Raw genomic sequence first — 13,954 nt, 5'->3', positions numbered from 1 at the left:
CTCTGGGACATGTTTACACTAAAAATGGAGTGTAGGTATGGATCCCTTTAGTCGGAATGTAGCCAGGAACTCACATATATTGTGAGTAGGAATAATAGGGTCCGTGGGAAATAACTCTTATACTGTGGCTTAATGCTCCAATAACTCTTTGTATTATTACTTTCATGTTAGATATAAGGGTATTACAGCTTGGAGAGTGTAGCAGTCAGATTGATTCTGTTATGCTGAGTAACATGCATTTTACATCTATGCAGAGGGAGTGGAAACCTAAGGTTGAATTGTCACTGCTTTGCATGCCTTCTGCTGGCAACAGCCATTCAGAACAAGTTTCCCACAAAAGGTCACATCCTTGTCCCTTCCACTTAGGTCTTTAGACGGCTTAGTTTTCTGAGTCTTTCCATAAGGATATGACAATCCGAGGGAACTATATGGGATACCCTTTCCCTGTCTTGCTTTCCACTCAAAAGTGGAATATAATACTGTCCCACTTTTCCCTTTGGCTATAGTCATGGGAGTTTTCCTCACAGATAAGGTCTATGTAAACCAAGGTAAGGAGAAATCTAGAAATGAGTACGCACACAACAGGAGGGTTTTATTGTTTGTTTGTTTTTAACTGATTTGGAAAAAAACAACTAGAAAGTTCTAAAAACCTAGAACAAAACAGTTGGTCAGAAACCAACTTAATTCTCTCTGGGTTTTGTTGTTGTTGTTGTTAAGATCTTTTTTAAGTGGATATTTTATTTATTTACATTTCAAATGTTACCTCCTTTCCCAGTCTCCCCTCTTCAAACCCCTTATCCCATCCCCCTTACCTTGCTTCTATGAGGGTGCTCCCACACCCACATACTCACACCCACCTCACTGCCTCTACACTGGGGCATCAAGCCTTCACAAGACCAAGGGCCTGCCCTCCCATTGATGACAGATAAGGCCCCTTCAGCTCCTTCAGTTCTTTCTCTAATTCCTCCATTGGGGTCCTTGTTATAAGTCCAATGATTAGCTGCGAGCATCTGCATCTGTATTGGTCAGGATCTGGCAGAGCCTCTCAGGAGACAGCTGTATCAGCCTCCTGTCAGCATGCACTTCCTGGCATCAACCATAGTGTCTGGGTTTGGTGTCTGCATGTGGGATGGATTCCCATGTGGGGCAGTCTCTGAATGGCCTCTTCTTCAGTCTCTGCTCCACTCTCTGTCCCTGCATTTTCTTAAGACAGGAAGAATTCTGTGTAATGCAGTATCTCACCTACTATTCCTCAGCTCTGGATAGATCAAGAACAGTAAATGACTAGATGTGTTTAAAATGTGTTAAGTTTAAAAATAAGCTGATAGCTTTTTAATTTTCATTCTCACTTTCAGAAATATTTACCAGTTGTTGATCAAAGAATCAATACGATGACAGTCTTTCACAAAGTCCTAAATGAGGTCAGTTTCCTTCTTTTCTTTGCACCCATGGTATGGCTTTCTAAAACTGACTATATATGTATGAGAGAGAATTTAGGGCCTGATGTACCTCCTGGTAGGAGTTCTATCACTGAGCTACAGTCCCAGGACCCACATTTCTATATGTTTCTATGTGTTTGCTAGCAGAAACCATATTCCTGTTGTGTGTTCAAGGCTTGTCACAACGTTACATTAAAAAGTAGTTCCTCAATAAATATTCATTTCATGGATGGATGGATGGATGGATGGATGGATGGATGGATGGGCAGATGGGTGGGTGGGTAGATGGATGGATGGGCAGATGGGTGGATGGTTGGGTAGATGGATGGATGGATGGATGGATGGATGGATGGATAGATGGGCAGATGGGTGGGTGGGTGGGTAGATGGATGGATGGGCAAATGGGTGGTTGGATGGATGGTTGGATGGATGGATGGTTGGGTGGGTGGATGAATGGATGGTTGGATGGAGAAATGGATGGGTAATGGAGACTATAGCTGACTTTTGGGGAAGATCTTGTCTTTGTTTCTATCTGATTTTAGAAACAGTTTGAAATAAGTTGAAGATTTTTTAAAATTCTATTTCCTATTCTTACTTTTACTTTTCTTCTCAGTTAACCAACACAAAGAAGGCCCTCTTTCTTCAATACAAGAGCTTCATGTCTCTGGCCACAGCCATTTATGTCCTTGATCCTTTTCATTGGTAAGGTGCTCCCCTAAATTTACATAAATCATCTCATTGGAGTACCTGTTTTATTTCCTCAACTCTCATCTGGAAAAATGGAGAAGTACACATACAATTTGACCTACTAGCCTCCCGCAGTGACACTAAAGCCTCTCCTTAGAAAAGAGAGTGTGGTTTTTCTCATGACAAATTCTTCAGGTAACAGAGTCTCTGCCATTCAACGTGCACTTGTGGATTAAGTGAATTTTAAGACACACTACTCTTGTAATCTTTTCACTTTCTGGGCTCATATAATTACAAGTGTTTCTATTATGAATTAACTCAATTTAGATCAACTTTCCAAATCCCTACTTAGGAAAAAAAAGAACACCTTGAGGTGTTCATACAGAACCAGCAAACATTTATATGGAACATTCCCCAGAAAGCTCATAGGAAATTAAGCCAACATGAGCAAACGCTGATTTCCCAAGGGAAGTGTCCTTGTCCTACGGAGAAATGGTCTCTAAACCTACATTGTTAAAATAGCCTACTTCCAGTGCGCCAATGTGACAGTCAAAAGAAATTAAGAAAAGCTGCGGGCCTCTTCTCAGTTCTGCTCTTGTAAATGGAAGCAATTTTCAAGACATTATGCCCTGTCCAAGTAGGAAGAGTCGCTATAATCTTAAAAGGCTGAAGAGTACCTATTTCTTTTCCCTCTTCTTCCTCCTCCTCTTCCTTTCTCTTCATTCTTTTCAGAGTTAAAAATGGAAACTCTGGTAATTTTTAAATATTACCCTCTGAGGTTGTTATTTCCTATCACGTGCTAGGCATTTCTAAGATTCCCTTTATAGGAACCTAGGTATAAGGTTGTCATTTACAGGGGATAGCAGAACTCCCTTTGCCTAGGGACCAATAGATTAGATTTGATCCGTCTTGGGGATGCAAGACTCAATAGACTTTCCAGCACCACAGCGCAAAGTTGAGGGACAGTGGCTGCATGTGTGAGTGCACTGTGAAAGTGTGTGTGTGTGTGTGTGTGTGTGTGTGTGTGTGTGTATGTGTGTGTGTGTGTGTGTGTGTGTCCGCGAGCTCGTGCGCGAGAATATGCGCGCTACTGAGTGTGTCTGGCTGGGTTAGTAGGGTTGGCTGGGGCGGGCAGTAAATAAAGGGTGGGGCCAAAAGGGGAGGAGGGAAAGCAGGACTGAGAAACAAGCAAAAGCCGGGGTTCTATCACAGTAAACCTGCTGGAGCTCATCCTGCCTGGTCTGAGCGCTGCACCAATTCACCCAGTTCCCTGTCTCCTTGGGTGTCATCTTCCCCCTTTTTCTCTCTTCCTCACTGCACCCTGAACCCTCTCCCCACTCCCCCACCCATCACTTCTGCATCTGACCAGAGGACGAATGAGTGAGACGTTACAGCAAACCGAGGTAGCAACTTTCCTCAGCTGGTCTCTGGGCTCCAGGAGCAGAATCCTGCCGATTCTTGGAGGTATGCAGCCCATGGAGGAGGAGGAGGACGAGCAGTGATGGGCTAACGACCGGTGCAAGAAGCCCCAAGCAGCTCGCTCTAGGAAGCCCGCTTCACGTCCCCACGCTTGTTCCCTCCACCTCGCTCTCCTGAGAGCAGAGAGCGCGCGGTGTGCAGACTCGGAGCATTCCGGGAGGATGAGGCGGGGACCCAGCCCAAGTTGGGTGCATCTTGCGGGCGTGAGGCCACAACTGGGTTTCGGCATGAATTAAGAAGCTTGAAAGATGGAGCGCAGCACAGTCCTTATCCAACCCGGGCTCTGGACCAGGGACACCAGCTGGACACTCCTCTATTTCCTGTGCTACATCCTCCCTCAGACCTCCCCTCAAGTGCTCAGGATCGGTGAGTGAGCCCGCGGAAGCGCTCCAAGCCATGAGCTCCAGGGGTCGCGGTCGCTCTCTGTGACCCGCGAAGGCTCTGCGCGCCCCGGGCGAGGCAGTGCGCGCTGGTGCGGGGATGGGAGTTGGGGAGAAGGGGGCCACTGAGCACCCAGAGCTTCCCACTAAAGCCGGAGTCCGTCACTGCTTCCCTTCTGACAGGTACAGGCTTTCCGGGAATGTATGGTTGGCGGGTTTTTCAATCAGAGATCTAAGAACCCGAGCAATAGTGCAGGGAACCAGGCTCAACTGAGCTGGCTCCTACTCTACCACCAAGTCACGCGCGCGCCTTTGACCACTTGAATTGGGCGATTGGAGGCGGGGTGAAATCTCTCTTCCAGGTGCCTAAGTGGATGTCCACTAGTCCACTAGTCCGGATTACAGAAAAGCATGCCAGAGCCTTAACAATAGAATCCCCGAACCATTAGCTCCACGGGAATATATCACACAGCATGTTAGCCCAAAGCCTTCAAGTTTTCATCTCTAAATTGCGTTCTTTTGTACGGAGTCTAGAAAGTCTGAAGGTGTCCACTGGAGAGCTGGAGGGCGGAAGGAGATGGGAGGATGGTCAGTGACTACTAAAGTTTCCTTTCCCTGCCCAATCTTACCCATCTGCTTGCTACTCAATGTCTTCTAATCCCCCAAACCAGACAACTTCCAGGAGAGCTTAGGCTTAAACCTCCAAAGACATTAAAAAGAGACTACTAGAACACTAAAGATAGAAATCCTGCGGTGTCACAGAGCCGAAGGCCAGCGTTTCTAACAGAATGGCCATTGTGGACTCATGTAGCTGCGTGCACAGCCTCACTGCCAAGATTTGGTCAGTGGCGGTCTAGGCTTTGGGCACTGACAAACCTCCAAAGTTTTTCCTTTCAAACTACTGTAGGTTCTGTATTTTAATTTTCGGAGTGCCTTATCAGTCCCTACTCTTAGTAGAGGGAGAGCCATTAGGAGAAGTGTTGACTGCTGACCGGTCTCCCGGCTTCCCCCATCTCTCACGACCCCAAGGTTTACAACCGATACTCTTTCGAAGAATTGATTGAGTGGCACCTTGCAGAGCAGTTCACAGTGAGGCTCCTAAGCCATCCAGGTCCCTCAGTGACTACTTCAACTAGTGAGACCCTCAGAAAAATTCTGAACCTACGGCTTGTTTACTTACTTTTGCACTGAATATGTCCCCCACTCCAAAAACTAAACTTACTGTTTGAAGGGCGTTTTCTCTAGGCACAGAACGTGTAGTTTTTAAGGAAAGGAAAAATCCCAAGCACAAACTTTACATGTTTCTTCTAGACTGTGGAGGGAAATGTTCATGTATTACACCGTTTAGACTCTGTAATGATAGATTTCCAAACGGTTGGTAAAGAATCACAGTTGATTATAATAAAACAATCGTTGCCCAAAAGAAATTCAAGACTGGACTTGGGATGCTGTCAGTTCTTGGTTTAGTAAAACAATAATGGGAAGAAGACAAAGTAATGAAAATGTGTAACAGTTTCCAGGGGCTATTAACTTAATAGGTGTTTTTTGTTTGTTTGTTTGTTTGTTTTTTGTTTTTTTGTTTTTTTTTTTTTGTTCTGCATCTTGAAAATGACAACCTTGGGTTAGAAATGGCTTGCAGAGTCCTAAGCAACCACAATCAGCTGTTCGAAAGTTGTTTTCAAAATGAAACCAACATCCCTCACTGACCTTATGACATTTACCACAAAACAATCAAGTTTCTTTCCTTTAAATATAAGCTACAGAGTAGGAAAGAACATTGCATGTGCTAGCGCTTATACGAGGCACACAGCTGGAGTTTATATGCGGCGCACTTGTCTCCCTTCTATAGCCCTGTGTGACCTGTTGTTGGCATGGGCACTGGCACTCTGTATGTAAGGACCCACACATAGCTTCTAAATGACAAAATTCAGCACCATGGAAACCAGCATTGTCTCAGAGGGAACCTGCCTTTCACAGTGAGTTTCTTGTCAGTCAAGCCCACTGTTGGATGCGAAATATCAAGGGAATGGGAGAACTAAACAAAACTCTGTGTGTGAGAAGAAGAAATGAAATCGTATCCACTTTCATCTCCTTTCTCTTCCCAACAACCCGCCAAGTTCCCAGTCAGCCAACAGAGACTCCTGATTATCAATGTACGCGTTTGCTCAATTTTAAACGGTCTTAAAGTTCAGGATAAAAGCCAGACGCTTCTAATTGCCTTCATATGGAAAAGGCAGCCAAATGGCGCTTCGGAGCTTTCTTGGAGTAGCTGCTCAAACTTTAGCAACTGAGGAAAGTGCAAATTTAGAATAAATTTCACACATGGGATCTTAGGAGTTACTGAAAATGAATACACGTCAGGTTCTAGCACGGGTCTGTGGAGGATATGTCTTGGAATATGAGTGTATCGGTAATCTCATATAAGCTGGGAAACCACAAAGGGAATCCCGTAGAGTGCGGCACCCTGAATGTCACTGCTGCATCGAGGAACTGTTCCGGCATCCTACAGAGGATGTAAAATGAGCCTGAAACGTATCACTAGCTGGAGTCAGTTCAGCTTCTCTTCTGTATGCCGGTATACATCAGAAAGCAGTTAGCCACCATAAACGTTTAGCTAGCCTGTGAGCCTCACCATCATCGGCACCCTCTAAAATATCCAAACGTAGTACGGCTCCATCCGTGGGGGAAATACCCCATGTGGGCGGGCGGAAAGGGGAAGAGTCCTTTCTATTAGTAACAGGAAGCTTTATTTACCGATACGCTCAGTCCGTCTTTTCAGCAGTCAGGAACGTGAGGGGAAAGCTAGGGACTAAAGGGGGTGGCCAAGCTTCTGAAACAGGACTTGGCGGAACATGTGTAGGCTCGGGTCCCACCTCCGTCACTTACTGGGTGTGTGTCTCAGTGAGAGTTAGCCACTCTCCGCAGGCCTTTGTGATTGTGTGTGAGATGTCAAGTTAAAGCTAACAGGACCGGCGGTGCCCCGTTAATGAAAATTAATAGGAACAGGGCACGAGATAGCATACGAGGGGCCTTTACGGAGTGGTTGGGGGTCAATCGCATTATTGTTGTGGTTTGCTTTTAACTTAATTTTATGGGTGACATTTTTTTTTTTAGAATCCTAGGCTTAAATTCTAATGCGCTTTGTTTTTCTAAAGCATTTAGTACTTCCAAGTCTAAATCCCTCACCTGGAGCTATCAGTATTCGCGTCTGGTCCTCGTATCGCACACAGGACAGTTAAATACCAATTCTGCAGCTTACAACAAAGCAGTTACGCAACATCGAAAACCAGGTAGTTAGATGTCTCACATAAAAAGAGACATGTGAGCATTTATATGATGAAGCGGCGATCTGCAGTGAAAATTCTGTATTCTAAGAGGCCCAATTTATTTGTTTTATGTCAATTGTTTGTTTTACGTCTGTAGCACCATTTTTAAAAGACCTTAACAGGCCAATACCCAAAGTTCCCATTTGGGTTTGTATTGTCGTATTTTGATGCTGCGACGACAGTGCAAACACCAGATATTTAAAATTATCCTTATTTGGGGGAGGCAGTCAAATGATAGAGATTACTAAAAACAGGTGTCCCTATGCCTTCTTCATACGACATAGATCCAATGAGTTATTCTCAACTGTCATACAACCATAAACCAAAAGGATAGGCATGCATTGCCCTTGAAGCTTATATTGTAGCAATTTAATACCCGCTGTTATCTTACCTTTCATTAAACTTTTTTTTAAAATTTTCAAACCTTTGTAGAATCATCAGCCCATGTACTGCCAATGGTGTGCTTTATTCTGTAGATGAGAAGGGTCGCATTACGGCCTGAAAATGCATAGAGCATAAGTAGTTCGTGCTGCCAAACTTGGAAAAGGAGTCGAGAAGGGAGTTTGTTCTTGTGTTAAAAAGACCTGCTTACATTAAACAGATTCACACTTCCAGAGACACCGGCACTTTGGGAAGTTTTTTGGCCTTCACACCAGCTAGTCCTGGAAAGAATCCTGAAGGTCTATTTCAGTGCAAAACAAACAAACAAAACAAAACAAAACAAAACAAAACAAAAAAACAAAAAAACCCAAAACAAACAAACAAACAAAAAAAAAAACAAAACAGTGGAGTTGCGAGCTGGTTCTAGCACACTCCTGAAGTCAGACGATCATTTGTCTTGTTCTTCTCCCTGTATTGGTTTTAAGAATGAAACTGACTTTGTGAGCCTGATGTTCGTACCACGTTCCTCTCAACTTGGGCTTTTTGTCTGTGGTTTGTGATCTCGTTTTCATTGGGAACCACTGTGCTTTGGAGACTCTCACTAAATCATAACGCTAACTGTTAGAAACATGTGACCAGGAAGGTAGCTCTTTTTTTTTTTTTAAGTTCTTGCATTAAACTCAGGTGAAATATTTATGGGTTTGCGTATGCTCCGACATATATGCATATACCATGTTCTAATAGAATGTAGGAGGTCTAGACTGTTTCCGTGAGATGATTGGATGTGACAGAGAATGGGTAAGGCTTATATTTGATGTTGTTAGCAGCAAGGAAGCATGCTCCCTTTAGGAAACATTCAATAAATGTTATCAGATTGGAGAGGAAATACACACGTATGCCTAGAAAACATTTTTTTTAGCTCATTTCATGGTTGATTGGCATGGATCTGAAGAAGAGCATCAGAGACAGTGGCAGCTTTACCCCAGTCCTCCCTGTTTTCCATATTCTCATTCATATAACCCCAAGTTTGTAAAGTCTATTTGTATCAGAAGACAGAGATGAAGAAATCCAAGAAGGAGATTCATATATCTGACTGCCATTTTAAAACTGGTCAACCAGTTGAAGATTAGTTACAGACTTGTAGATCTGAAGTAAAGGTGAATTGCAGTAACCTCTGCACATTGCATGGGAGGTTATGAAAGTCAATGAAGACACATCCTCATTTTATTAGTGAACAGGGCAGGAGGTCTGTAATCTAGAACAATCTCTTTCTCTGATCTAGTATGCAAAGTTGACGTTGCTTCAGGAATCATGAAATCTATTTGCATATACACATTACAAATACATTGAAACCTTTCAGAGAAATAAAATCACAAAACCACTTATCTTCTGTTTAAACCTGAAAGGACCCCAATTTCTTGTTGCATCACAAGTATCAGTGTCCCACCGAACGTATGAATCTAGAACATGGTAGAAGAAATATTGACCAAAGGAATGAAAACAAAATAAAATTTCAGCACTTCTGAAACTCAGACACAAAGTCCTGCTCCTTCCTAAGTATATTTCACTTTCCGCACTCCTTTTTTATGTTTCATTTTTAGAGAGACTCTAAGGGAGATTCAGAAACTAGGGTTCATTATAATGTATGACTAAAAATCAGACCTTAATTTTCAACATATACTTACTTACTGAAGTGGGGTAGCATTCTGGGACATTATACATAATATCTCCCCTTTAGCCATATGGGTTTTGGGGATCAGACTCCCAGGTTTGCTTTATTTTGTAGAAAACTGATGATTAATTTTTATTAATTTGGAGAATAGGGTGTCATTATAACTCACTAGTTTCATTTAATGATGCAAAAGAGAATGGATTAAAGTGAATTATTTAGTATCCTGAACAAATTCCAGAACAGTCAATGTTAAGGCAGAACATCCATTTTCTTTAACAGCTGATAAAAAACTCAATCTGTAAAGAGTTTAGAACGTACACACAGGGTTTTCCTAGCCTGGTCAACTGAGAAGTCCTGAAACAATGGTGTCCCAGGAGCTTCCTGTGCAACTGCAGCTGACACTCAAGAGTCCTCAGAGCAAAGGATGGTTCTAGAACCAGGGATGGCAATCAATGCACAACCACTGAAACGTCTCCCAGTGAAAATGAGGAAGTGCTTTCCCAAGCCCCACCCATGTGTTAAAAGAACACAAAAGCCAACTGGTTGGTCTCTGTTTCATCTGCATTGAATGCAGGCAAAGAGTCAAATTTCCCAAGGAGGGCAGGGTTGGAGAGGCAGGGGAAGATGGTCATTGTAGTCTATAGCAGCCAGTCCTTCATAACGAGTGTGGTAGAAAAGGAATCTTGACTATCTGGTCTTTCCCGACTCCAATGATGATAAAAGAGCAGACAGGTTCCAGCACAAGGTCTCCCTTCAATATAGACTATCAATAACTTATCAGGAGTGACAGGGTCATGGAAAGCCATAGAACAGTCACACCACAGACAAACTTACTGAGACAAAATGAGAAAAAAAAAGTAAAGTAGCATTCTCATAAGATTTATGAAAGACTGTAAAAGATGTGAGGTAAAATCTAAGCACTTTGCATAAAAATCAACACTTATTATTTATAGTATTTATAATGGCTCTTTAATTTTGACAAATATGCCACAGTAATTCATGATGTGTATAACAGGAGTCATTGAGTATATTGATGTGTGTGAGACACTGCTGTATGTGAGAATTCTGTGGGCTATTTACTCCTTGCTTCGATAAATTAAAACCTTATTAAGAAGTAAAATACATTAAAACCAGAAGTCTCAAAGTATATCAGGACTTCTGGAATTACCTCCTCTCAGTGCAAAAAGATATGTAAGTGAATCTATTAAGAGAAATAGAAAAAAATCCTCTTCCATATAGTATGCTAAATAGTGGGTTTTCTAAGAATCTTCTCAAAATTAAAAACGACAGCAGTAAATGTTAGAAAATTATTAACAAAATAAATTTTGTATAAAAACTACTTTTAGACAAAAATGTCTATATGTCTTCCTGAGAATTCTGCAAATAGATTATGGAGACTTAGTCATTAACTTCTGGGTTTTCAACTACTGCATGTTTTTTTTCATATTTAATTAAGTGTAATTTAACTATGAATATTGATTTAGGCATTGGAATATACTCTGTTAAAGGTGGTTAAGTACTGATGTCCTTGAATGGAAACTTACAACAATCTGTTTGCAAGAATTCCTTCCTTAGCAAAACAGCTTAAATATGCTTTAAAAATCGATACTCAATTCCCAGAGCAGATAAAATACTTCATAATTCAAATTGGAAAAGGATGGTGAAAATCGGGTCTTTTTTTTTTTAATGAGAAGTCAGTTGCAACTCTGAAGGTTCATTTTATTGTATTATGTGTAATATGTGCAAAGATATGCATGTGGGGGGGGAGTGTTTGTGTGTGTATGTGTGTATGTGTGTGTGTGTGTGTATGTGTGTGTGTGTGTGTGTGTGTATGTGTGTGTGTGTGTGTTTGTGTGTAGATCAGAGGTCAACTATACTGGGTATTATTACCCAGGGTTCAGCCACCTTTTTTTATGGTTAAGTTTGTTTAGTTTTTGAGATGATCTCCAATTGAAGGCTGTCTATCCAATAAGCATTGGAGACTCGATTGTCTCTACCTCCCATGGTCCAGAATGCTGCATGCGTGCGTGCATGTGTGCATGCGTGTGTGTACATTAATACACACACACACACACACACACATATATATATATATATATATATACTATACAAAGAGAATACTGTACACACACATGCAAACACACACACACACAGTATCTATGAAGCATTTTAACAATTGAATTATCTCCTTGGTCCTTTTTTTAAATTTTAAAATACTTCTAATTATACATATGTGTGTGTGTATAACCATACTACACATAGATAATACTCTATGTATACACACACACACACACACACACACACACACACATACACACAGTATCTATGAAGCATTTTAACAACTGAATTATCTCCTTGGCCCTTTTTTAAATTTTAAACTACTTCTAAAACATTAGTTTATAAAACTTGCGAATCTATAAACATAAGCTGCATTCAGAGGGCCCTGCTATGTTTATATTGTAAAAGATGTGAGCAGTGGATCGATGATGAGAGCCATCTCTGAAGTGGAAAGGCAATCTTTACCTTTTGAATCCTGGATAGTTTGTGTTCTTTTACGTCCTGGGATACACTTGAACCACAAAACTATTTATGCACTTGCTTCCTGCACTGTCAAGACACGTTATAAACCATTGTAAATGTTCAACAGCAAAGAATGGTTAAGAAAACAATCATACGGGGTTGGGGATTTAGCTCAGTGGTAGAGTGCTTGCCTAGCGAGCGCAAGGCCCTGGGTTCGGTCCCCAGCTCCGAAAAAAAAGAAAACAATCTTACAGCTTTAAACTATGAAAAAGCCACTAAATATGTTCTTTCGAACAATTTCTGCATTAAAATAGAAAACACTAATAGAATAATACAGACCTGAGGGTATGACGTCACATTCAATTTGTTCTTTTTTTAAATTATTTCTCTTATTTTTTGAGATTCATATATAACTACATCACTTCCCCCTTTCGTTTACTCCGTCTAAACACTCCCGTATTCCCCTCATTGATCTTTCAAATTTCTGGTCTCTCTTGTTACATACATGTATGTGTATGTATATAATAATGTACACATAATATATATGTATATATGTGTACACATGTAGATATTCGTAAATATATAAGTGTAGTCTATATTATGTATGTTTGGTATTAAATAATTAGGTAGTGTGCTCTTCCCTAGGGAAGACCATTTCTCTTGCTCTCAGCACTCGATGGCTGCCTATATTTCTTTGTACTTACAGAGAACTTACAGTGAGTAGAGACGGGGAAAATGTGTTCATTTTGTTAGGGCTGAGAATCGGGGATATTTCTTTCACATTGATTCCTGTCATTACTCTTGTCCAATTTAAACATGATTGGATAAAGCAGCCATTCTTCAGATTCTAGGTGATTGAAGCAGTCATTTGCATGCAGATAGGCATGGTGAAAGCTGGCTGTAATAAGAGTCCTTCCAGCTTTAAGGGTTTCTTCCTTGCTTTGTCATGACATCTCTGAGGAAAGTCACTCCCCTGCCCATCAGCTTGAAGGTGATGTAGTGAGCAGGGGCATCAGCGCACATCTGCACTTGGTGCCTTTGGATGAACTGAGGCATTACTGTAGGGAGACATACAGCTATGCTATGACTGACATTGATAGTCTCGAGCCAATTACGTGGAACTAGTATTATTTTTCTGTCATTAAACTTAACTAGGCACAAGAGCCCAAAATTCCACTGGGTCATATCAAACTGTTCACTGTCAACTTTCAATGTGTATTTATACAAATGTCTTAAAGATTAAAGTTCTCTAGAGAGCACACAGTCCTCCAGGCCACCCGTGAGACCAGTGTTCCCCCAGTTTGATCCCTGTTTTGGTGTTGACTGCATTGTATCTCTGTCCACACCCCTGACTGGACATCAGATGGGTCTCACCTTAGAAACACAGTCTATGCTCCGTCTTCCTCTAGCCTTGACTCCAACTGTCCAAAGGTAATGAGATTGATCTATTATCACACGCTCACCTCAATTCTGGGTCCTTTGTGAGGCAAAACTTGCAAAATTGCATCAGTGAAAGAATTTTACACTGTAGTTGCCTGATGTTTTAAAGAGAAAGCTAATGTGATTAGAGCCACCATCTCTACCACTACCTGTCTCTGTCTCTCTCTTTCTCTATCTATATGCATTTATAAAATAACAGAGATACTAATTAAGATGCAAACAAACATGTACATGATTATTTGCTGTACAACATTTACACTAATACTTAAATGTATAAAATGCAATGCATACAACCCTTACCATGTGTATTAATTGTATGCATTATTATAGTAGATAATGCTGCATGTAATATTTGTCTGATTTTATGTAATTACATGCATAGAGTATGATGTATGATATTGCCAACTTCATTATTATCTTTGTATTGTGTAGACTAACATAAAAATATTATATATATTCAAATCTAAACACATTTATATTGATAAGCCAGTTGCATTTTCTCCTGTGCCTCAAATATTCTATTTGGTAAATACACACACACACACACACACACACACACACACACACACACACACACACACACAAAACATTAGCTGCATTTTGAATATCTAGGGGAGGGGGTGAGAATGA

At 41.2% G+C, this 13,954-nt stretch overlaps 1 protein-coding gene and 1 long non-coding RNA gene across 10 annotated transcripts in view; one reads left to right on the top strand and one right to left on the bottom strand.

The window, feature by feature from the left end:
* Nucleotides 1-13,954, bottom strand: part of LOC108352301 (uncharacterized) — a 159,162-nt gene that overhangs the window by 32,675 nt on the left and 112,533 nt on the right. The gene's annotated exons all lie outside the window — the stretch shown is intronic.
* Nucleotides 3,206-13,954, top strand: part of Grik1 (glutamate ionotropic receptor kainate type subunit 1) — a 400,993-nt gene continuing 390,244 nt past the window's right edge. For 6 of the 9 annotated variants that reach the window (XR_005491017.2, XM_006248053.5, XM_063270451.1 and 3 more), the window contains exon 1: nucleotides 3,206-3,971. Coding sequence is in view for 8 of the 9 variants with exons in the window: in XM_006248053.5 (XP_006248115.1) it covers nucleotides 3,854-3,971 (118 nt within the window). In the remaining variant the exon portion in view is untranslated. The remainder of the gene's footprint in view (nucleotides 3,972-13,954) is intronic. The other 3 variants (NM_001111114.1, NM_017241.2, NM_001111117.1) reach the window with 1 other exon arrangement.

Source organism: Rattus norvegicus, chromosome 11 (genome assembly GCF_036323735.1).
Source record: "Rattus norvegicus strain BN/NHsdMcwi chromosome 11, GRCr8, whole genome shotgun sequence".
Lineage (NCBI taxonomy): Eukaryota > Metazoa > Chordata > Mammalia > Rodentia > Muridae > Rattus > Rattus norvegicus.
Note: the sequence above shows the minus strand (reverse complement) of the source record. Positions and strands in the feature narration are given on the sequence as shown.